Here is a 25033-nt window from a genome sequence, read left to right on the forward strand (position 1 = left end):
TGACAATATGTGTGCATAATGATGTTACAAACTTATCTGTGATCATATTATATAGGTATTAATATTGGACTAAAGGTCTAGATACCAGGCCATAAACTCCATAAAAAAAAAAAAGCTATTATAATATGTTTACCACTTACCATTTTATTAAATATAGATGACAGATATTACTCGCCGGTTTTCTCGATCGACGGATTTCAAAGTATATTTTATAATTTATAACACTCCCTGATCCCTTACACTTCAAGTATTTAAAAAAAATTGTAGACGCTCTTGAAAAAAGTGCTTATTTATTCTTATCACGATGGTGGTCCGCCAATACAACGAGGAGCTCAAATATCTGGAAAAGATAAACGCGCATTGTTGGAAAATTAAAAAAGGCTTTCAACCTAATATGAATGTTGAGGGCGTGTTTTATGTCAATAATACTTTAGAGAAACTTATGTTAGATGAGCTACGCAACTCCTGTAGACCTGGAATGACCGGAGGATTTTTACCTGGCGTAAAACAAATAGCCAACGTAGCTGCATTGCCGGGTATTGTTGGTCGATCTGTTGGTTTACCAGATGTTCATTCAGGATATGGTTTTGCTATTGGTTAGTTTATCTCTACAATGCCCATATAACGATTGTGTACGACTTAATTGGATGTTTACTTAATCACCCTATAAAATGCAGTTTTACAATACCAAATTATTTTAACGTATTTAATTGCTATGATCAATCAACTCATTTCTGATGAAAATTTCTATTGCAGGAAACATGGCAGCATTTGATATGTCCAATCCAGACTCTATTGTCTCCCCAGGAGGTGTAGGATTTGACATTAATTGTGGAGTCAGGCTTTTAAGAACAAATCTACATGAGAAAGATGTTCTTCCTATTAAGGTTTATATAAATTATAATTAGGTTTGACATTTGATCAATGCTAATTGCGATTGAGTTATAAAAATTATTTGGTACATTTTAGGAGCAATTGGCCCAAAGTTTATTTGATCATATTCCTGTTGGAGTAGGCTCAAAAGGAATCATCCCTATGAATGCCAGAGATATGGAAGAGGCGTTGGAAATGGGCATGGATTGGTCACTTAGGGAGGGTTATGTTTGGGCTGAGGATAAGGAGCATTGTGAGGAATATGGAAGAATGTTAAATGCTGATCCTTCGAAAGTAAGTCTTAGAGCAAAGAAAAGAGGTTTGCCACAACTTGGGACTTTAGGTGCTGGCAATCATTATGCTGAAATACAAGTTGTTGATGAAATATATGATAAATTTGCTGCTGGTAAAATGGGACTTGAGCGATTAGGTCAAGTTTGTGTTATGATACATTCGGGAAGTCGAGGTTTTGGGCACCAAGTAGCAACTGATGCTTTGGTGCAAATGGAGAAAGCAATGAAAAGAGATCAGATTGATGTTAATGATCGACAACTAGCATGTGCAAGAATTAATTCAAAAGAAGGTCAGGATTACCTAAAAGCTATGGCAGCAGCGGCTAATTTTGCTTGGGTCAATCGCAGTTCCATGACTTTTCTAACAAGACAAGCTTTCGCCAAACAATTCAAAATGGCTCCTGATGATTTAGATATGCATGTTATTTATGATGTTTCTCACAATATTGCTAAAGTAGAAGAGCATATAGTAGATGGAAAATTAAGGACTCTTTTAGTTCATAGAAAGGTAAGTTTGAAAAAATATTTAATAGTCATATATCATTAAAAGGTACAATTACCAACAAAGCTAATAAAATGCTAGGTTTTATATTAAGGTCCTCTTCAATATTAAAACTAAGTAACTCTTTACAAAACACTTGTCCACAGTATTTTAAAATCTGCAACTGGTCACCATATTTTAAAGTGCATATAAATTTTCATTAAAATAGTTCAAAAATGTTTCCTTTGAATGTTTTGCAATTGTCTACAATTGATTGACCATCTATTGCAAACATATGAGGCTGGTTTGGACTATTTCGAGTTAGATACCCTAAAACTCTGACATGAATTCATTGATCTTCATTTGTAGTAAATATTACTAAATACTAAATCACTCAATCTTACCTTGCAAAATTTATCTTTGCAATCCTTCAGATACTAGTACTAAAAGTCTTATATATGGACCTACAGCTCACTTATCTGCTTCTTTTAATGCTCCACTGAATAGGCTCTGTTGCTCATACTATTAGTTCTAACATTAATGATAATATTCATATCTTTTCAGCTCTTAATGAGCTGTAACCTTCAATATAGCTTTTTAATGGTATTTACTTGTGTTAAATCTCTCCATATTAGTTTGAATGTATGTGAAATCATATTATGTGTTCCGTTTGACGTCCGAGGTCCATTATGAGAGTACATCGCTTCCGTTTCCGCCCAAATCGCTAGTTACCGACCTTTTCCCACCACGTGACACCGCCGCCAGCGCCCAGCGTTTGAAACTGGAACTAACTTTTTATCGCGCTAAAGCAAGCCGCCAGAATTCTTGTTCATTGTTGCGTCGTTTTTCGTCTAGCACAGTCGCTAGTGCAAACTTAAAAAACGAATCAGTATATTTAAAGTTATATCGACCTAAAATTTATTTTCAAAGTGAAAATACGTAAATCGGTGAACTCGGTTTTCACGTTATAATTACAAAATCGTTAAGAAAAGTTCTAAAATCGGTGAAAATTGGTTAAGTAAAGTGCTAAAATAGGTGAAAAATGGTTAATAAAAGTGCTAAAATCGGCGGTGTTGGCCACGCGGTCGAACGTGCCTAGCCCACACTTTACAAAGCCTTCTCATAATGTCACGGAAGATTTTGTCTCTAACAAGCCGGGTTCTTCGCAAAGTTCGCAAAAGCACGAGTGAAGAGGATGAAGAACCGCCGCCAAAACAAAGACGAAATAACCACGTGCGCAGTAATTCACGTGATTCTTCTCCAGATTTGTTTTAAAGGTTTGAGTAATTGTCGCAGAAATTGGTGAGTCATCTTAATAATACTTTCTCCAATTATGCTGCGTTATCTGGCATGTTTAAAAAGTGCCTCAATCTATATATAATAATAATGCAAACCTAAACGACCCGTTTTTAAACCATGCGGCTTAACGCTTCTGATCTGAACTGTGTACGTTATATGATATACAAAAGAAATACGTTGCTTTTTCTGCTTTTACCGATTTCAAAATTAATAAAGACGTTTCCTAGAAGATTCTTTATAATTGTATATCATGGAACGGTTTATGGTTTACGGTTATTATGGAAAGTTTTGCGGTCTTATCGAGCACGTTTGTAGCTCAAAATGAGTTAGTAAATAAGGCGTTACGTAGCGTTTTAGAGTGGTATTCTCACTTGAACGTGACGCTTAATTCAATTCTATACATGATCAATTGTACGAATGTTTTGGTTAAAGTATAAAGTGTATAAAGTGAGTAACGGGCTCACGAGGTTTTACAAATTATTTGCGGCAAACGGGCCAAAGTCTTAGAATCTCGCTGTAAAACATTGCTAAAAAACCTAAAAAGAATTTCCTCTCTTCGGTATACATGTTTAATCCGGAACTATTATCTACATATTTACATAAAGTTGGTGGTATTGACAAATTATGCAGAATTTGCGGGTACCAACCTAAAACAATACGCGTTAAATCACCCGTACGTTCTGAATAGCCTATAGCTTCAACTTCTCAGGTCAGTCAAAAGCCCTTTCTTTGTAACCGATACAACTCAAAACAAGGACAAAAGAGTCACAACTTTGATGATCACGAAAGGAAGAAAAAAGGGGGGTGCAAAAATAACAGATTAAATAAATACAAGTATAAGTGACTCGATAGGCTTTTCGGATGGTTGTTTAAGGTACTATCACAAAAATTGGGCGAAATTAAAACCCTCTTCCAACCGCCATTAATACTGCCAACGCGGGAAATCCTAAAAAAGTTGCAAACACCTGTTTCAACTTCGATGTCGTTGGAAATCCATTTCATGATTCTAAACCATAATAAATACTGGAGCCAGCCCTACTGACCCCGTTGTTCATATCTCCTCTTTTATAATAACGAAAAATTAAATAAATAAATAAATGCGATTTATTTTCAACCCAAAATCCTTATTTTCATGAAACCAGAACCTTTTCATCTGTTTCATCACCACCAAATGCCAAATTTTCCTATAATAAAGCAATGGTGAAGGATCTCGGCCAAACCCAGTACCATGTACCGATTTTCCACGAACATCGTTTCTTTCTGTGTACCAGTTATGAGGGAAGGCTCCGTCAAATGACATGTTTTGGCCATAGCTCCGAAAATTTTTTGCGTCGGCGACAACTTGGACAGCCGAGCTATTACGCCGTCAAGGCTTACGAGTAATCGTTTTCTTGGATGATTACTTACTGGTCCACCAGGACAGAACAAGTCTGAACTCCCAGGTTCTCGTAGCCATGCCCTTTATCTTTAAGAACCTGGACTGGACCATAAATCTAGAGAAGTCGATATGCACTCCAATGAGGTCGATCGATTTTCCGGGTATCACGAGGGACACAATATCAAAAGCGAAGTCCTCACCTGCAGAGAAAGTAATCAAAATTCGTCAGTGCCAGTTAACACGCCTGTCAGCCGGCAAATTGGACCCTCAAGCAGGCCCAACGCCTCTTAGGGTATGCCAATTTTGCGACCTCCATCACCCACCGGGGGAGGTTGCATTGCCGAACGCTACAGCGATACAGGAATGATTTAAGGAGATCTCCTCTTTGCCCGAGTCCTTTTGCAGAGGAGGTGAATCAAGACATGGTATAGTGGATAACCTATCTCAATTTTGCGACCTTCATCACCCACCGGGGAAGGTTGCATTGTTAAACACTGCAACGATAAAGCAATTCATTAAGGAGACCTCCTCTTTGCCCGAGTCCTTTTGCAGAGGAGGTGAATCTAGACATGGTATAGTGGATAACCTATCTCAATTTTGCGACCTTCATCACCTACCGGGGAAGGTGGCATTGTTAAACACTGCAGCGACAAAGAAATTCATTAAGGAGACCTCCTCTTTGCCCGAGTCTTCTTGCAGTGGGGGTGAATCAAGACATGGTATGGTGGTTGCACAACCTCGGTCACAAGACCCCGATTCACTTAAAAACAAGGCATATGCATTACATTGTCACCGATGCCTCGGATCTACAAAAGGGAGTGCAGGTCAACAACAAACCCCTGAAAGGTTCTTGGACACAGTCAAATGGAGTGGCATTGTAATCTGAGGGAGATGCACGCTCGTAGCAGCAATCTGTTTGACACACTCCGGGGTCTTAAAGAACTCGACGTTAATCCTGCAAAGCGACAGCAAAACTGTAGTTTAGTACATAAAAAACGAAGAAGGAACAAGGTCATAAATGCTGTTAAAATTGACAAAAGATCTTCTGGCACTGACGTACAGTTTGAATATTGTACTTATCCCTCACGACACTTGCCGGGAATGTACAACGTGGAAGCCAATTACCTCTCGCGCAATCGCAGGGGCGCCAAAGGGCATCTCTTAAAAGGGCAACCACGGACATATTCGAACCATATAGATCTTTTCGCTTCTGGAGAGGTTCATGTCGTAGCAAGTTATGTGTCGCTAAACTATTAGACTCGAACGCTTGCGACTCCTTCATTAAGCAAATACTGGAGATACGATCTAGTGTTGATATTTCCACCGCCAGCGATTCTACTTCGAGTGCTGCACCATTTCATCTTTCCTCTTAGGGAAATAATAGCATAATAATAGCACCCAGGTGGAGGAAGCATTTTTTGGCGCCCGGATTTGATAGCCCGAACACTTGCACCCTCGCTATCAGTACGGAATCTAAGCCAAACCCTGATATATACATACCGTAACTAGTTAACCTCCTCCTTAAGTGCAGAAATTACAATTGGAAACGTTTTTTGGCTAGGAATCTTTAACAGACAACTGGCTTGAGACGAAAAACTTCTTTCGTCGTGTTGAAGAACTTCAACAAGGAAAACATAAGCCCCTTTTTGGTATAAATGGGTAAATTAAATTATAACTATATATATAATTATATATAATTAAATATGAACTGAATATGTCGATTCCCGGCTCCTCCTGATGTAGTTAGATACTTAGCAAAACTATTTACCAAATAATCATCTGGCATATGGTTCAATTTGTGAGACTCTAAGCGATGTTAAGATTCCATCTAATAATAATTTATTAAAAACGTACATAGTAAAGCATTTCCTTTCCTCATATCGCTTACAGCTAAACCAATCACGCAGGAATTGCCAGTATGGGATGCACATCCATTATAATTTTATTGGCATCTCGGCGCAGAGTTCATGATTTGACTCTTGCGTGGCGACCTTCATCATTTTATTATTAGCCGTAATTCCATCACTTTGCATGGTTTTCGGTTATAAAACAGATACAGAAACGTATAGACAATCAAGTTGGACGTTTTTATCTTGCCCGAATAAGCATCTAAATCCGTCATTTGTCTTAGGACACTCATAACCGTCTCTAATAATAGGCGTGGCTCCTTGACAAATTTATTTATTACAACCAGAGATCCTGTAAGACTAGCTACCCCCGCAATTATTGGGAGCTAGGTTAAGAAAACCCTTTAGAATCGGGTATCAAATCATCGCCGCGTAGATTTGATTAGGTGTAGCTTCGCTAAAGTTTTTAGAAAGATTTCCCATAAATAAAATTATTGCTAAGGCAAAGTGGCGTCATGAAAGTTCATAAGAAATATTATTGTCGAAATCTAGAAAATAATAGTCGGAATGCTGAGACTCGATCGGAAAAGTCTCTTTCGCAGTAGGATTTTCGGCCGCTTAATGAATTAGCCAGGTTTTCTACTTCTATATAAACAATGAAAATTTATTTACCATATTTATTAAATGGTACTAAAGCTTAGGCTTTAATTAGATTGTATTGTTTATTTCATCATGATTCTATCGAAAATAAATAATTCAAATCACATTGTTGCGTTTTTTAGTTATGTTATATAACCTTACAAGCCACCAGGAGATAACAAACACGTCTCTCATAATGGACCTCGGACGTCAAACGGAACACATAATATATAAATTTTACCTAAAAATAAAATTTGTATTATGTTTCCTGAGACGTCCGAGGTCCAAACGAGCTCTTCCTGGTTCTCTAATTATGAGACAAACAATGAACAAGAATTCTGGCGGCTTGCTTTAGCGCGATAAAAAGTTAGTTCCAGTTTCAAACGCTGGGCGCTGGCGGCGGTGTCACGTGGTGGGAAAAGGTCGGTAACTAGCGATTTGGGCGGAAACGGAAGCGATGTACTCTCATAATGGACCTCGGACGTCTCAGGAAACATAATACAAATTTTATTTTTAGGTAAAATTTATATATTATCTTGTCATGCATGCATGTAAGACTTAATAATTATGATAACTTATTTACAGGGTTCCACTAGGGCTTTTCCACCTCACCATCCCCTTATACCTGTAGATTATCAATTAACTGGCCAGCCTGTATTAATAGGTGGTTCTATGGGTACATGTAGCTATGTCCTCACAGGTACTCATCAAGGCATGACTGAAACATTTGGTTCCACTTGCCATGGAGCGGTGAGTATACTTTTATTTAAGGAATGCTTTGGAGCTATTATTTACTTATGACTTGTCTGCTCATGAATTTCTTGTTTTCAGGGACGAGCCCTTTCTCGAGCAAAGTCGAGGCGTAACATAGATTACAAGGATGTATTGAACAAACTAGAAAACATGGGAATATCAATAAGAGTTGCATCACCGAAATTAGTAATGGAAGAAGCTCCTGAATCATACAAAAATGTTACAGATGTTGTCAACACTTGCCATGCAGCTGGGATAAGTAAAAAGACTGTAAAATTGCGTCCTATAGCTGTAATAAAGGGGTAGTCGTGTTATTATAATACATAATATGATTATCTAGTTTCTCAACCACTAATAACCTTTATTAGTCATTTAAACTTTATATCAAGAGAGTGATTTATGTTTATTGTTACAAAAGAAACAAATTCCATGGATAATGTATTTATTTTCTCAACAATCTACTAAAATTTACTATACTGTAATAATACTACTTCTACTAAGGCCTACTGTAAATTATAATAAAATAAATATTATGGCTAAATTTTTAATTTGTCTGCTAAAATTACCAGTAGAGCTGTTCCTAGAAAAAATAATCCAGGAGGAATTACTGTAGAAGTGTGATCAATTTCATCTGAAACAAATGTTTTATTAAATTTTTTAACAAGATATTTGACCTTTATTAATTTATAAAAACACAATTATACACAACGAGCAATGCCCTGCGGTTTCACTCCCTTTACACACATTATCTAATTAATATGCAGATTTTACTTTTCAATGAATATAATATATCTGATACATTTTTAAATTCGTAACATCCTTTTACATATAATTTCCGACATGAGTAAATTTTTTTTTATAGAACAGGGCAAATGGGCAGGAGGCTCACCTGATGTTAAGTGATACCGCCGCCCATGGACACTCAATGCCAGAGAGCTCGCGAGTGCGTTGCCGGCCTTTTAAGAATTGGTACGCTCTTTTCTTAAAGGACCCTAAGTCGAATTGGTTCGGAAATACTTCAGTCGGCAGCTTTTTGAAATCGGTCCAGTAGATATTGGTTCAATTAAAACACTAATTATTCCTCTTTATAATATTAATATAGACTATTAAACAAATTGGTTCTGAACATACCATCTTTTTCTCTGTCTTCATTTGTCCATCCTATGGATCTATTAAGTGCTTCTTCCCATCGCTTACGGCGTATTTCTCGCTCTGAAAATTAGAAAGAAACTTTTGCTAAACCAGCTTCTTACAAAATACATGATGACCATATATTATCAAGCATAAATTATGCTTGTGAAGGCAAATATACTATTTTTATTTTATTCACGTAACGTAACGACAGGCTTTTATGATAGAAACAAATTGATGTACTTGAAAAAATTTAACTGTAAGTAATTTTGAATGTCTAACCTTCACTAGATATTACTGGCAAGAATGTATCTGACGGTGGACTCGGTGTGGTAGGAGGCCAGACACGCAGAGCTCGGCCGGCCACAATGGCTGCCCCCAGGGCTGTGCTCTCCATCATCAGTGGTCGAATCTAGTGTTTTTCACACAAAACAATATTTTAACTTTGCAAATTTAAACTACTGCTTAAAAGAACTGCGGGAAAAATTTTATTTTCCTGTAGTTCTTTTAAAATACATCGCGATCATATCGACTTGGATTTATGTAGTACAAAAAACTATTCCGAATCAAGTTATGTTGGGATTTCCATTTGCATCGCCAAATCCCGCCAACGCATGAATATAACACAGACAAATAATAGGAGTTAAGAAAAAAATTACCACGGGAATTCCCAGTATGTCAGCTTGCATTTGCATTAAAGTTGAGTTTTGTGACATGCCACCGTCAGCTAAAAGCTTTCGTATTGGTGCACAATCAATGGCCATAGCCACTGCCACTGCTCGTGTTTGCTGACAAACTGCTTCCAATGCTGCACGGATTATATGTTCATTGCGCGTTGCACTACTAAATCCACACATCACACTGTAAATATTATTTGATTGTTATTTTCATAACTCACCATTATTGTATGGTTTGATCTATACTAAAAATGAGCATATTGAACATTCACTTACCCCCTAGCATCTTTCCTCCAGTGAGGTGCATACAAGCCATTGAAAGCCGGTACGAAAGATATGCTTCCTTCCTCATTATCTGTCACCTGAGAGGCTAAATATTCTGAATCCGATACATCATTCAAGATACCCATACTTGTTTGTAGCCATTGCAGTGTGTCACCTGTATTGTAAATTTAAATAGTGCATAATAGTGCTTGCATTCCATTTGGAAATGGAGGTGAATATGCAGGATAGGTTTCTAAGTCTTAGAAAACAAATGGGCATTCTTTGTTATTGCCCCCATTTTACACATTTTTGTAAAGTGTTATTGTACACATTATTATGACATAAAAACAGCTATTTAAATTAAAAATAAAAAGGTTTGTTGCTTCTCTAACTGGTATTTTAAGTTTTATTTACAATTAAAAAAAAAGAAAGAAGCTGGAGTAATTAAAATATTCAGATGTACCTTAAAATAACACAATGAAACTAAATCATGATTCGATTTTTAAAATACTAACTTAAGACAAACTGTGACTAAATCTGGATTACATTTTGGTCATTCAAGTCTCACTTATCACCAATTCTTAAATATGAATGCAAATATAAAGAAATACTTAAGAATATCTCTAGAAGCAATTACCAACCAGTAAACATGTTAATACTGAGATTTCATATATGACCAATGTAAATAATAGTTATATTCTTACCAGCCACTGCTACAGAACCTTCTAATGCATATATTGCAGGTGTATCAGGGCCCAATTTATAAGCTACTGTTGTTAATAGTCCATTTTGTGAGTGTACAATTGATTGCCCTAGAAATAATATATTAAATTTTAGACCTTAATCCTTTATTTTAAGTTATAATCTTTGTTTAATTGATTAAATATTATATATACCTGTATTATACAATAAAAAACATCCAGTGCCATATGTACATTTAACCTGGCCAAAATTCATACAATTTTGTCCAATTAATGCTGCTTGCTGATCTCCTAGGCACTAAAATAAGCAAAGGAAATGTTTAATATGGTTAATTTTATAAAAACTTCCGCTTTGTCATAGCAAACTCTTTTGTTTATACTAAATAACTTACGCATACTCCATAAGAAGCCTACCCCTGCAATTGGTGTGCCTAGAAGAGATCCCGTTGAAATGTAACCATATACTTCAGAGGAACTTTTAATCTTTGGTAATATTTCAGGTGGTATGTCAAAAAATCTCAACAATCCTTTGTCCCATTGTAAATTTCTGAGGCACATTAGCTGTGTACGTGATGCATTTGTAACATCAGTAACATGCACACCACCACGGCATCCTCCAGTTAAATTCTGTTAAAATAAAAATTAAATTGTTAGGAACATCCCAAGCCTATGGTACATTAAGGGATAGTACCTTAAATATTGTAGATAGGATATTGTGCTGAAAGAGAGAGATATTGGCTTAGGTACTTTCCCTTAATATACCCAAAGCCTTGGGTCACCCTGTATATATAAATAAATTGTACAATGTACATATTTTATTCTTATATGATTAAATAAAATATTGTTTTTAGAAAAATACCATAGCTTGATTGAATATTATACTTGAAAAAGTTAATGGCTTTGTGATTACTTATAAACACCATTTTATAAAAAAATTTAGACAACTTGAGTGTTGCTTACTTATGTATGACAGATAGTAGTAGAACAAGCACGTGTCATGTAGGTAAATAGTAAAATTCATATCTATATCAGTTAAAAAGATTTAGTACAATATATTGCGTAGTTTGACCAAATACTATTTATTTTACACATATACCTGATATTACATATTATGTACTGTATATTTCATAATTTGAAATAAAAATGCAAGACATTTTTATTTTATATTATCTATTTATTATTTCGTTTAACTTAAGGTGCCATTGTGTAGTATATTTTCAATCTAGTCTACTAAATATTAGAAGTGTTAAAAATTATATAAGGACAATACTAAACATTCTCATACAATATAAAATGGTATAATGGCACCAACTTAATATTTTATATACAACGAACAAAGCCATGGTATTGAAGATTTGTTTGTAATAAACTTACCCAAATTAACCATGAGTCCACAGTTCCAGCCATACAGTTGCCATCTGTGACAGCATCTTTAATTTCTGTCACATTTTGTAAGAGCCATTTTAATTTCACAGAAGAAAAGTAGGTGGACAATGGAAGACCGCTAGTTTGGGTGACAGCATAAATACTTTGTGTTCCTTTACTTTTAATCAAATCGTCAACAATTTTAGAAGTTCTCACATCTAGCCACACTAAAAAAAATCATTTATTTGAAAAATGCATATGTCAATCACGAAAAAGTATATAAAATGTAATTAATACAAGTGTTATACAATAGTTATAAAATCCCCACCTATTGCACTATATAAGGGTTCTCCTGTCAAAGAATTCCATACTATGGTGGTTTCTCTTTGATTAGTCAGACCAATACCCACTAAATCCGCAGGGTCAATATCCAATTTTCTCAAATTATCTATGGTAACCTGTAAAACCACCCAAAACACAATATATTACAGTTCTCTTTTTTTATGTTTTGGGACTCCAGTTTAAATTAATATATACATAAGGAAAATTCTTACCTCTATGCATTCTAATACAGCACTTAGGATTTCTAAAGCATCTTGTTCTACCCAACCTTGTTGCGGACTAAACCTTTTGAGAGTAAGCTGATGGTAAGTTAATACTTCAGATGTATTCGCTGCAAATATCTGTTTAAGTTTTCGTGTTAATAAATTGGTATTAAAGCATTAGATTTTTTAAAAGTACAAACTACAATCGTACCAGAAATTTAACATTAGATGTTCCTTCATCAATAGCACCAATTAGAGGGCCAAAATTTCCAAATTCCCGCATAATATCGTTATCTTTTTTTATATCATCTTGTGATAACTTATAAGAATTGAGAACATTAAATTTGTTTTTATTTCACTTTTCTATCTTCTATTCACTACTTATTGTTATTAGGCATTTTTTAATTTTCTGTTTTTCTTATTTCTGTTATCCGTTGACAGCATAGATTTGTTGAAACTTGAAAGCAATTGACGTCTGACAAGCAAGGGGCTCGACACAATTTCACTTTTCAACAGGCGTGACTCACTGACGCTAAACAATTTTGTTCCTCATGCGTTGTCACGTGATAATTTTCTTACAAATTGGTTTGGCTGTCATTTGGGCGGTTTGGCAATTGGCATTTGGCAGTAGTGCTTCAAGCTTGGTGTAAACTGTAAACGGACTTTGTTGTAATAAGATTTAGATATGTGATTATTATTAAACATAAACAGTTATTACTTTTTGGTGTTACATATCTTTATCTAAATAATACAATGACGTTGAAATTATCTATAATGGAAGGTGATCAGATAATAGAGAATATTGTGCAAGAAACAAATACAGATCCTGTTGAATTATCTCAAGCTTTAAATGTTTTTCGTGAAAGAATTAACACATTATTCACAAATAAACTTATAGCACATAGCCAAAGTAGGTATAATTAGTATAAAAGTAATTGGTCCTTTAAAAATTCACATGAAGCCAAAATCTATATTAGAACTAGTATAACTTGTCTAAACCATCTGCCTAGATATGTAAATAATGGGATGCTGAAAACGTCCAAGGTATGTTCTTTCTATGACGGCATTTATGACTGGCTCTCACTATGCAGAAGGAAAACATAGTGAGGAAATAATGCATGCCTTAGAACCAAAAGACATTGTGTTTGGGCACAGAAGGCCTATTAGGAAATTTGTCCCAAAGTAGATACAAAGGAGTAGCATCACTGTTTTTTCCAAATTGTAGAACTTTATACAGCAAGTAAATGTACTTTCTACACTTGCATGAGGTTATCTGTATGTTTAATTTTTAGGTTCATTCATGAATTCCAGTGATGACAGTAGTGATGATGAAAATACCAGCCTTAGTCCTAAGAAAAAGAAGAAATAAATTTAAGCTTCACTAATATTATTAAGTATGGATATTATAATTAAAACAAATGTTATTTATTATGTTTTATTTATTCTACCAACACATTCTTGAAACATTCTCAATGTTGAACTTACATCATTATAAAGTAAAATATGATTTTCAATCACATTCAATATTTGGTCAAACATGAATAAATATTAAAATACTTAACAATACCTTAAGAATGAAATGATTGGAATGTCTTAATCACAGTCATAATTATTTGATGTTTGTTTTAATGTGTGTATTAAGTATAGGCAAATTTCAATAAATATTATTTGTTCCATGGTGTTAGTAATTTTCACACCCTTTAAGAGACATTTGGCCTCCAGAAATGGAGAGGAACCAAAAGAAGTGGGTAATTTTATGTGTTGGAAAGAAATCTTATTAATATATAGTGCAGTAGGTCTATAATATTTCTGAGAGTATTAAGTATGTCCTGTATATAATATAATAAAATTGAATAACTGAATATATAATATTAAACTAAGATTCTCCTTTATTGGACATGGCCATTCCCAATAAGCTGTTGGTAATTCAATAAAAGCAAGTGCATTTTGAACTTTATATAAAATTAACAACATTTATCAAATTATCTATTTAATATTTATTACATTAAAAATATATATTGTGCTGCTTTGACAATTAATAATGATGATAAAAGGGGAAGTAACTATTTCTTTTTTCATATTAATGTCTGAACATAATGTAAAGCAACTCTCAGGTTATAAATAAAATAATAAACACATAAGACATATCTACAGATCCTTGTGCAAAGTACTTTAAATGTACTTATTTCTTTACCCTTGAATTCGAGTGAACTAAACTATGTCACTGTTACAATGCAAACAATACAGTTTGAGGTCGAGTGTGATCTCTGTGCCATTGCAAATGAGTGATAATTATGATGGAAGAACATAACGTTTTATCGCCATCGTTTTGTTTATTTTTGATATCACGAAGTAGATATAAAGTAGACGAAACCCGTTACACGGACTATAAATAACTTACAAGTATCTAAATATATTATGTAGACTAGTTGATTGTTGCTTTATCATCAGGAGGTTCAGATTCTGAGCAACATATATCACAACCATTCACACCACAGTCGCACATAAACGTTGGTCTTATTGCATTACGCATTTTCTGAAACAAAAACAATGTCTTTAACGATTTAAATAAGTCATTAGTCTAAAACTCTGGCGAAAGCTTATTTTATTATTTATTATTATTTTCATTATTTAAAAAAATCTTGGAATCAATACAAATGTAATTTAATACGTATAGTTAAAGTGTAGAATTTATTGATTTAGGATTGAGATTAAAGATGTTTACACATTTTAAACGAAATAAGTAAAATAAATACATACTTCCCCAATAGATTTCCCGGGAGATCTTACTATGACAACCAGGGCGTATCCTGGTACACATAACAATGAAAGGGAGGCTATGATCCAGCCCAAAAACTGCGCCCATGCCGGATATTGGTACTGTCGGTAGCTAGGTGGAGTATAGTCAACTAAACTTGCAACCCAAAGTGCTAGTAATAGCGCTGGTGCAGCAATCAGCCAACAAAAACGGAAGTACAAAGAGGGACGTTGTCCTGAGAAAATATCAAGTTATTCTAGATAAATGAAATTAAAATGCATAAAATCTATAAAATTGTAGTAAGTAGTGGAAACAAGAATATCTTTTGAACCACTTACTCGTGCAACATAGGGACGAAAAAAATTAATATTATCTTATTTACCTGTCATTTGTTTTATGTTTCGAGATAATCTTTCTACACCGTAAAACCATGCTATCCCTACCACTTCGAAAAATGCAAGATATGTTATGGTAAGGGAGGCAGCGTAGTAGTCCATTAATTGGAATAGATATATCCCACTTTGTATTATATGAGGTAGACCAAAGACCATGGAAATTCCACAAACAAGAAGGACTAATAACTCATGATAAACCAATCTTCGTCGTATCATGTCAGGGAATCCATCTTGAATTGATGTTACAACCACTTCTACGATTGCAAACTGAAAATCACGATTAAATCATTAGTTTTTTTTCTATTCTGTTAAATAACCATTCCAATGTACCGCAATATAGTCAAAATAATCACCTGACTATTTAGTCCCAGACAAAGGAACATAAAGAAGAATAACACGGCCCATAATTGGGATGCAGGCATTTTTGCAATTGCTTGTGGATAAACGACAAAAAGGAGCCCAGGACCTGGAACAAACGTGGATACATAATTTATTTCACCTAAACTATAAAATGCAAGGTTTGTGTTAATACAGTCAGCTTTGTATTTCATTTGAGATATTATCATAAAATACTTACTATCTGCAATGACGTCTTTTACACTCGTGTTTTGTTCAGTCGCAATATTTCCAATTGTTGCAAATGTAAAAATTCCCACTATAAGACTGGTCACTGCGTTGATCAGTGAGACTGCCAAGGTATCATGGAGAAAATTATTGTCAAAGCGATTGTATGACGCAAACATAATCATAGACCCGAAGGCAATGCCGATGGAGTTGAAAATTTGTGAAGCTGCGTTTACCCATGGCCGCGATTGTTTCAATAATTCCCAATCTGGTTTGAAAAAGAATCTTAAACCTTCATCTGCTCCATCAAGAGTCAATGACCTTCCAAGAAATACTATAATAAGTAGGAATGGAAGAGTAGTCGTTATGTATCTAACTTTTGCGGATGACTTTATGCTTTTCCAAAGTGCAAAGTAGACGAGCAACCAAGCACACACCAGACAAGCTGCCAGTTCCCACCGCATACCCCCCGGAAACTCAATACCATCACTCATACTTAATACTTTTTTCCTGAAAATAAAATATTTTTATAAATAATAGTACCTTTATATTTATTAAATATACTTATTATACATATTATTACATTATTTATATTTGTACGTAACTTTAATTGTATTTGGTAAGTTGTTAAACTTTACAGTAATATCGTTTTAGATAGGCCGCATCACACATGCATTGTGGGCATTGTAGACGTCTACTATTGATTAACAACGTTACGTTTTCTTATGAATATTATCGAAATGAAACCTTACTCGAAAAATTGTTCTGTGGGTGTCTGCGATCCATTAGGTTTTGTAATGTTATGATTTGGGATCCAGCAAGAAGGCGTATTCCATCGATTAGAGCACGTTGCCCAGGGGACTTCTGATTTAAATGACGTAAAGAAGTAATAAATAGCCCATGCGATGATCACTGCGTAGTATGTGGACATTAAAAACGAGATTACAACACTTGCAAGTCCGGCCCCTGGGAGGAAGAGAACAGATATTAGTATTTAAGGATCTTTTGACGGTTAAAAACCAAGTAAAGTCAGAAAAGGAACTGTGTTTTAACAAATTTTGATGCTAAACATTTAAAAGTACTTTTAACAACAATTTTATCATCATTTGTTATTCTAATTACCTATGTAATAAAGTTATCGGATTAGGTCTAATATACAAAACCGTAATGCGACTGAAATGATAAAAATACTATAGGTAATCCTTAGTATAATGATATTAAAGGTGTATCTAATATAATTTTAAAATTTTATTTTCATATTACAATACTACTAACAATAGATAGCACGCGTTCATAGTAGGCATGTGCGCCCTTGAATTTGTTATAAGCGATAATACCTTTCAACAATGGACATATTTGAGAGAGCGCGCCGATGGGGCCATGGGCTGTGTACTGGCCTATCGCTAATTCCATGAAAAGCATAGGCACGCCACATACCAGAAGTATTATGAAGTAAGGAATCAGGAACGCACCTGTAAATATACATAGTCATGATTCTAATTAGTAGTCTTACTTATAGTAGCACCGTCGCGGCATAGTATTAAATCGAACGCCTGCAGATTTTTTGCATACGATTTATATTTGGTCTTAGGAAACACGAACGTGTCTTAATTTCGCAACCAGCTAGGATGGCTATAGTACGGACGCCTATACCTATAGCTACAACTTACATAATATATACTTACATATACCTTCTATACTCAATTCTTTTCAATCCCAAAACTCCCTCTTATCTTAAAAATGATAAAAATTCTCAGGTATTATAAAAATATAATTTATGTAAAGCTCCTCCAAAAGATACTATTTGGAAATTACATCGCACAGCTCATCCTTCTTGGGAAATTTATTTAGGATCTCACCGCATTAAGTTGTGGAACAGGCTGCCCAACTCCATAAGATTGGCTACCCAATCATCTTTAAAAACTCTTCGGCATAAACATTAATCATGGAAGAAATCGCTTATTAGCGATAAGGCCGCCCGTTATATGCATCTCTTATATTTTTTTCTGTATGAATGTAACGAAGTGTGAATAATAAATAAAAGAAAAAAATATAGCAACCATAGCTGAAATCATAGCCTTAAAATATAGGGAAAGGCACAGTTTCTAAGGGTTAACTCTCCGTTATACACGCTAAAATTTAATAGCTAAACCAATTTGATGGTTTAATCATTCAGTTAAGCACTACTTGTTTACCCGAATGTAATGGATGCTGTAGGTGCGTCATTAGTACAATATCTAAATTGACCCGGAGAATTTACGCAATTAACCCGATCATTACTGTATCAGTTTAAGACTACCTCAAGTAGGTATAGAGATTCCACTCGATTCATCTTCTCTAAGGCACTTCACCATAGAAATCATGAAATTTAACGATGAAAATTTGATCGTTATAATTAGTAATTCCTGTAAATGTATAACTTTCAAAATTTGAATTACCCTTTGCCATTTCATAAACTATTACAATACTTCAAGTGTTATCTGCTATATTTTACGATTTTGCATTCATCTACCTACCGATTTCAAGTCTCGTTACTGTACCCCTTGAAACAAATCACACCATAATATTACAGAAACATTTAAACCATCTAATCCCCAGAGGAACTGATGAGCAATCTATAGATTAACACGTCAAAATTATACTGACGTATTGGTCATGGTTAGTTGTTATAACTTACAAATACGTATGTGCCCTACCTAAATTTAGATTTTACAATTCTGTTCGACAAATACCTATCTAATCGTTTCCTTAATTTTATGATAAAGTACTTTTATCACAGAATTGTTTTATCAGGTAATAATTTTTATGTTATTAAACAAAGAAATTTTGTTAGAATTTTACACACAATGTATTTTAAAATGTTTAGTAGTAGTTCATTTAAAACATATGTATTTTTGTTCCTATGTTAAATCAATTGTGTAGTACTTATTAAGTGTGTTCATAAATAGATATTGTTTGACTATTGTTATAGATGGTTTTATTATATGATTTCTTAGGTATTACTAGTGATTTATATATAAAGAGCATAAAGTATTACTTATCGTATCAGATATCGTGGTTACTTTATGTTGGTTGCATTGTTATTCTATTTATATATATGTACAATCAACAAAATAAATTGCAAGTATTTGTGGCAGTGAACATGTCAGACAATTTTTCCCGAACCCGTTAACTCATTCTCAAAGAAAATGAAGACACCATGCTGATAAGTGCTTTGTGGGGTCAAATTTAATGCATTTTATTGAAGTAATTGCACAAGGACTGACCAAGCTGTTGATTTTGCTGACTATACTTGTTCGTATTGTATGACATTTAAATAAATCACAGCAATATATCATTTGATATCTCGAAAGGACGCGTGAGCAGCATGCATCGTGTCGTATCAGTTTACAAAACACATCAAAAGTAATTTACACCAACTAATGTGGAATACAATGACACCACGAGATCAGTCTATTTTGCATGTTGACTAAGTTAAGTCGTGAACAATTATTTAGCTATAGTCATCGTTTTATTACATTTGCAAATGTTTCACACTCAAAAAATATTTACATGTCGAATTGTAATCCTCGTTCTTCGGGATTTTTATGGTACTGTGTGTTAAAGATGGTAAAGTTTTTGTAGAGCTGTGTTCATAATGTCGCAGTTTCTCGTTCGATCAACATTACATTAAAATTTACTGTATTGTATCAACTTATTATTTTCTTTCAATCTTTGAAGTACATGTAACTAATAAAATTAAAACAGAAGTATTTTGAACTTCAACTTTATTTTTTTTAAATTTAGTAAAAAATCTGTTCTCCACTTTTAACTGAAAGTTTGGTATACGTAACTATATTGGTTTCTATATCTATAGAAAAAACATTCTTAAAAGGCCGGCAACGCAATTGCGAGTCTTCTGGCATTGTAAGTATCCATGGGCATTCGTTTGCCTCCTATTACATAAAAAAATATTTGGTGAGTACACATGCAGATAAGCGCAGAAAGGGCCTTTTAGATATTGACAGTGACTTATTTTAGTTATCCATACTATAGCGACTATAGATGGTAAGTGCTACATACCTCCACCACTTTTGTAACATAGGTATGGAAATCGCCAAACGTTTCCAAGTCCGACGGAATAGCCAACACATGCCAGCACAAATTGTATTTTGTTTGCCCAAAAAGGTCTACGCGGCTTTAGGTGCACCGTTTCAGCATCTTCCTCTTCCTCTCCACAGTCACTGTCATGTGACGCGGTGTCTTCATCGGGTGGCCTGAAAAATAAACACATATTTTACTTCTTTTTACAAAATTCAAACTACATAGTAATAAATAATAATAATAGAATAAATTATACAAAGAATATTACTATGGCTAAGTCAATGTGTTGCTGAGTATCAACGACAATTTGATTCATTCGGATTCTCTATATATGTACTCAGAAAATTATAATTATACTTAAAAATATTTAAGTATTTATAATTTTCTGATTATAAACACAAGTTACCATAACTTTTTTATCTGTTTGTTACATTTCCTCTGTAAAACTACCTAACGCAATTTTATATTTTCATATGTTAATGTTAATGCTTACCTTGGCTAAAAATATACATATTTGTATTTGTTTATAAGTGTCAGATACCGGAAAAGATGTTTTATAAAAAAAATGTCCAAATATTATTAGAAAGGTAAATTATGTAAGTATTATTATAAGTTAGTTATATGTTAATATGAATATCGTCAAAAATCAAAAATATTTTTAACGATTTTTTACAAGACCATAGTATAGACGTCAGTTAAACAAGATTACCGTAATTAAGCAAACTAATAAATACAGATGAGCCACGGATAAAGGAAAGGTCACAGAGCTCAAAGGATTTGTAAAAAACCAGACAAGTAAATAACGTCATAACTAAAATCCTAGATTATTACCCTAATTAGGTAACATAAGCCATAAAACTACTCAATTTAATACTATTTAATACATAGTTGAGTGAAAATATTCAAAAAGAGGCATTTTTGTACAAGCCAAGACCGTACATTTTGCTTAATATATATCAGCAGGCTTTCTTAGTTTTACGGGGCAATTGCATATATATTCGGCGTTACGCCCCGTGAGTATAGCCAAACGCACGCACTCTCTTCAGTACAACATCAAGAATAAATGTAACATTTTCCTGAGTGAGAGATATAGAGTCAGTATTCACAATTAATTAAATCCTTCCAGGAATGGGACATTATTAATATCTGTTTAATATAATTTAGACGAAATGACTATTCTTTTTAACATATGTACATACATATATCATTCAGAAAATCGCTTCTAGTTAGATAAGTAATTAACGCGGTGTTTTATGTGCCTTAGAGCATAAATATTCACGTGTGTCTATTAAGACAATATGTCACGTGGGACACTAGAATTTATCGAAATTTCATTGGAAATAAAAAAAATCATTATTAGTCATAGATATACCAAGAATAACTTTGAAGGAATGATAAAAAAATTCTCATAACTTATCGGCAAGGCAATTATTGTTTCCAGTGTGAAGTGTTAGCTTCAATATAAGGTAAACTTATTTTATTTATTATTAATTATATTATGTATAATAATATAATAATAATAATATAGCCTTTTAATTCCGATACTCCATTATATCTCGGAGTTCGGTGTGCCTCTAACCCTTTCCACTGTTCTCTATCTTTTTTTTGAGCGATGCTATATATATTATATTATTATTAATACCTACAGTATACCCGAATAAAATATTTTTTTAAATGGATTTATACCATGACATGCCGGAAACAGGATACAACGTTAAACAGTCATTGTTCTTTATACTAGTAATAAAACCATAATTCAAATTTCAAGAAATAAAGACTTCGTCTGATAACGTATAATACCTATTTTCGAGTAAATAAACATTTGAAGAGAGTTTAAAAATGTAACAGTGTAATCCTTAGATGTCAAGTTGTAAGTACGTAAACGTTTTTTTAATCATTATCAAATAAACTGTGATAAGACCTAACGTGCGATCAATCGTTGTAACTATGGTGTGTATGAAAACTGAAGGGCGACGTTGCGTTGCAGCCTTATCTCGCCGACAATTGACCTTCAAGGTGACAAAAACATTCCCTAATATTTTTCAAATAGGGGTTTACTATTGAACATTAAAATTCCTTTGTGATGAAAAACAGATAAGTTGACATTTTAATTCTCTATGCATTTTGTGAACACTGCAAAATGTAATCCCACTATCAAAGTTATCTTGCGATTTAAGATTACGAAATGCTTACGTCGATGATAATAGACATAATAAAACATTTTGGAAATCCACAGTAAATCCCAATAGATTGACATCTAAATAAAAATAAATGCTACATATTGCAAATAAGGTAGAGCTGCGCTTTTGTGCAGGACTTTTATATTTGCCGATATTATGACATTGATTTCTTATAAATTACTTTGTTAAGAAAACTTAAATTAACCTTATTTAGATTTCAACGTTTAAGTCTTATATATAGTATGTGTGTTCTTTTATTGTTTTCGTAAATGTAGACTATAAATAACGAATAATATGTATTATTATATCATAAAGCATTTATGTCATAAACGTATAGCGAACACCGAGTGTAAAATAACAAAAAATCTTTATTTCGCAATGTAAATATTATTCTTCTTCTTTAGCGAACTTTTAACTTTTATGTAGTAGCTCAAACCTTTATGTTTATGCATAAGATCTAATAGTAAATTAGTATAAAATATTTGTAAAAATTTTTTTTTAATATTGTATTGTATACTAGGGAATATTTTGTTTATCAAAAAGAATTGGTGTAATTGATAAGACAAGCTCATAAGTCACAGGCCAATGTGACAGGAACGGGTTTAGAGAAACCTCATTTTGTGAAACTACTTTTGGATGAAGTTTTTAAAGACTATACAGAATTTTTTTTTCCTTATTTATTCACCTTATCCCTAACAGATCTCAACGGGTTAAGGTAAATTACAACAATTAAATAATTGGACGAACCATATTGTATGGTTATAGTATTAAATATATTTACCAGAAAATTTAACAGATGTGAATAGAATTACTGTTAAATCTAAAACTAAACCGTGGAACAACACAGAAATGTCGCTAAAGCAGTGTTTAGTTCAATAGAATAATGGGTTCTTAAAGGAAGTGACATCCGTTCCCATATTATACTCACGTAGGAGGACGAACGAGATGAAACAATTCGGTAGGAGAAGTTGGGACGCGTCGTATGACCATTTTCCGGCCATCCGTGCAACCCATCCCAATAGATGCAAGGGAGCGAACAGAGGGAGCATAGTGGTTTGTGCTGGACTCCGAGCCATCTGGGTAAGCGATCACATGTTCATAAGGACGCAGACTCCTCGCAGAGGCTGCACCAGACGCAGCATTCACATCTCGTATACGGTGTGTATCGGTAAAACTTTTCACCTTGCGCATTTGGCCAGATGGCGTTACGGTCGGAGTCGGTGATTGTAAATACAACAGTTTTGAATTTTCCAAATCTGGCCCATCGTAGTGATCCACGTGGGCGGCCAGAGTTGGCGAGGTGGCTTCCTCCGAGATATCTTCTACGTCTTTGCTCATGTTATCACGTCACAGGGTCATTACGCGGTGATCGACGCCGCGTTTGCCACTGGCAACCCGCGACTTATGAGTAATTTACCGACTCAGCGAGCGAGATCGGGTTAGGTGGCCGACCGACTGGTTTGTCATCGTCAATCGCGACAATTCGTAAACACAATGTGATTCTGTTATATTGCGGAGTGGGGCGAGTACAGGAAGAGGTGGGGGGCGGGTCGAGGGCCACGCATGCGCCATGATGACCGCGATACGCTACTTGCGCCCGCGCAACTTGTGATTAGGCGTTGTACAAAATCAAAATCTTTGTATGTAATATATAATATACTTGAATAACGTGTTATATAAACAGCAGTAAATTATGTGCTCTATATCTATTAGAGCCTTTATCGTTTATATAATTTATTGACATATATACTTAGAGAGACTGATCTTGATATAGAAAATCGTATGTAGACTAATTTTGAAGGTGAATGTCGAATTATAATAATTCGTTATAGTAATATATGTATTTCATTTAATGAAAATAATAAACAACGTAGCGATGATTCAAATCCTGAATTTTTTAATGTGTACAAAACAATTTTGAAAATTGAATACCTATTTTAATCATTGAATATTATATTTAATATTAAATTTAATCAATTATTTTCAAGGAAATATAGTTTTACCTTAAAAATCCCCGGTTTGCCCCTGTGGCAAGGGCCAAGGGCCCCAGGGGAAAACGGACAGGAGGCACAGGTAACTTCTAATATATAATATAAAAATCCAGCTTATCGGTTAGGTCTACGAATGGGACACCATCTATGTTTCATCCCCCTAAATGTTAAGGGTGGTCCACTAAATTTTTATTTTTATTTTTAAGACAAAAAAAATGTTTTTATTTTTTTATGATACATCATACAAAAATACAAACAATCCTTAATGTTCACCCTTCTACGATGAACCCCTATTTTTGTTTGTTAGTTAAAATCTTATGACTTGAACTTTGAGGTTAATGTAGAGAAAAATTCACAGAAAAAATAAAAAGTTTTTATTGCGGAAAACAACAGTCTCGGGTAGCAAAATGTTCCATGTTGGTATGATCTAAAAAGGTAGGCTAAGTAAAATCGGATTATCGAGAAATGAAGTTTGTGGGGGCAGCTATAGTATATTATGTTAAGTGATACCCCACTGCCCATGGACCCGTAGACTGTCAGAAGGCTCAAATTGCCAATAATTTAAGAATTGGTCCGCTCTTATCTTGTTATTACTCAAAGTCGAATTAGATCGGAAATACTTAAGTGGGTGTTTAAAAAAATGCATTTAACGCTCCGTTGCAGAACGACGGATGTCGAGGCAATACGGTTGGAATTGCGTATTGTGCCTCGACGACCGACTATAAAACTCAGCTGCGGGTATTAATCCGAACTACTTCGAACACCAAATGGTAAAAGCGGTAGAAGATACAGAGTGATCTCTACTCTTAGTATTTA

At 34.2% G+C, this 25033-nt stretch overlaps 3 protein-coding genes and 1 long non-coding RNA gene across 4 annotated transcripts; 2 read left to right on the top strand and 2 right to left on the bottom strand.

Moving 5' to 3' along the window:
- Positions 1–129: 129 nt before the first annotated feature.
- On the top strand, positions 130–8229 carry LOC110992677 (RNA-splicing ligase RtcB homolog). Its single transcript, XM_022258591.2, has 5 exons — positions 130–596; positions 757–887; positions 970–1674; positions 7396–7560; positions 7642–8229. Exons 1-5 carry the CDS (start codon positions 305–307, stop codon positions 7867–7869), a joined length of 1521 nt encoding a protein of 506 aa, XP_022114283.1. The 5' UTR covers positions 130–304; the 3' UTR covers positions 7870–8229.
- On the bottom strand, positions 8088–12678 carry LOC110992676 (glycerol kinase-like). Its single transcript, XM_022258590.2, has 12 exons — positions 12458–12678; positions 12256–12384; positions 12030–12159; positions 11711–11928; positions 10751–10963; positions 10532–10634; positions 10340–10447; positions 9648–9810; positions 9354–9555; positions 8977–9106; positions 8695–8775; positions 8088–8194 (listed from the first exon to the last, which is right to left on the bottom strand). The coding sequence occupies exons 1-12, from the start codon at positions 12527–12529 to the stop codon at positions 8100–8102; spliced, it is 1644 nt and encodes a 547-aa protein (XP_022114282.2). The 5' UTR covers positions 12530–12678; the 3' UTR covers positions 8088–8099.
- A 92-nt stretch (positions 12679–12770) lies between these two features.
- LOC123689336 lies at positions 12771–13674 on the top strand. The gene is made up of 2 exons (XR_006750331.1): positions 12771–13156; positions 13539–13674. It is a non-coding gene; the product is annotated as an uncharacterized LOC123689336 (long non-coding RNA).
- Positions 13675–16711: 3037 nt separating this feature from the next.
- On the bottom strand, positions 16712–23722 carry LOC110992675 (sodium- and chloride-dependent GABA transporter ine). Its single transcript, XM_022258588.2, has 4 exons — positions 23155–23722; positions 20026–20219; positions 17301–17435; positions 16712–16929 (listed from the first exon to the last, which is right to left on the bottom strand). Exons 1-4 carry the CDS (start codon positions 23562–23564, stop codon positions 16712–16714), a joined length of 957 nt encoding a protein of 318 aa, XP_022114280.2. The 5' UTR covers positions 23565–23722.
- Positions 23723–25033: the final 1311 nt, after the last annotated feature.

This window comes from Pieris rapae, chromosome 7, assembly GCF_905147795.1.
Source record: "Pieris rapae chromosome 7, ilPieRapa1.1, whole genome shotgun sequence".
NCBI classification, from domain to species: domain Eukaryota; kingdom Metazoa; phylum Arthropoda; class Insecta; order Lepidoptera; family Pieridae; genus Pieris; species Pieris rapae.

Bases quoted from the DNA above. Each gene is read 5' to 3' on its own strand.
- LOC110992677 (XM_022258591.2), top strand. From the start codon at position 305: ATGGTGGTCCGCCAATACAACGAGGAGCTCAAATATCTGGAAAAGATA. The intron at 888-969 runs GTTTATATAAAT...GGTACATTTTAG, and splicing joins AAGATGTTCTTCCTATTAAG to GAGCAATTGGCCCAAAGTTT. The intron at 7,561-7,641 runs GTGAGTATACTT...TCTTGTTTTCAG, and splicing joins GTTCCACTTGCCATGGAGCG to GGACGAGCCCTTTCTCGAGC.
- LOC110992676 (XM_022258590.2), bottom strand. From the start codon at position 12,529: ATGCGGGAATTTGGAAATTTTGGCCCTCTAATTGGTGCTATTGATGAA. The intron at 10,635-10,750 runs GTAGGCTTCTTA...TGCTTATTTTAG, and splicing joins TAGGCACACCAATTGCAGGG to TGCCTAGGAGATCAGCAAGC. The intron at 8,776-8,976 runs GTTAGACATTCA...TCTAATTTTCAG, and splicing joins GCCAGTAATATCTAGTGAAG to AGCGAGAAATACGCCGTAAG.
- LOC110992675 (XM_022258588.2), bottom strand. From the start codon at position 23,564: ATGAGCAAAGACGTAGAAGATATCTCGGAGGAAGCCACCTCGCCAACT. The intron at 20,220-23,154 runs GTGAGTATAATA...TTTATTTTTCAG, and splicing joins CATCTCGTTCGTCCTCCTAC to GCCACCCGATGAAGACACCG. The intron at 17,436-20,025 runs GTATGTAGCACT...GTATATTTACAG, and splicing joins ATGTTACAAAAGTGGTGGAG to GTGCGTTCCTGATTCCTTAC.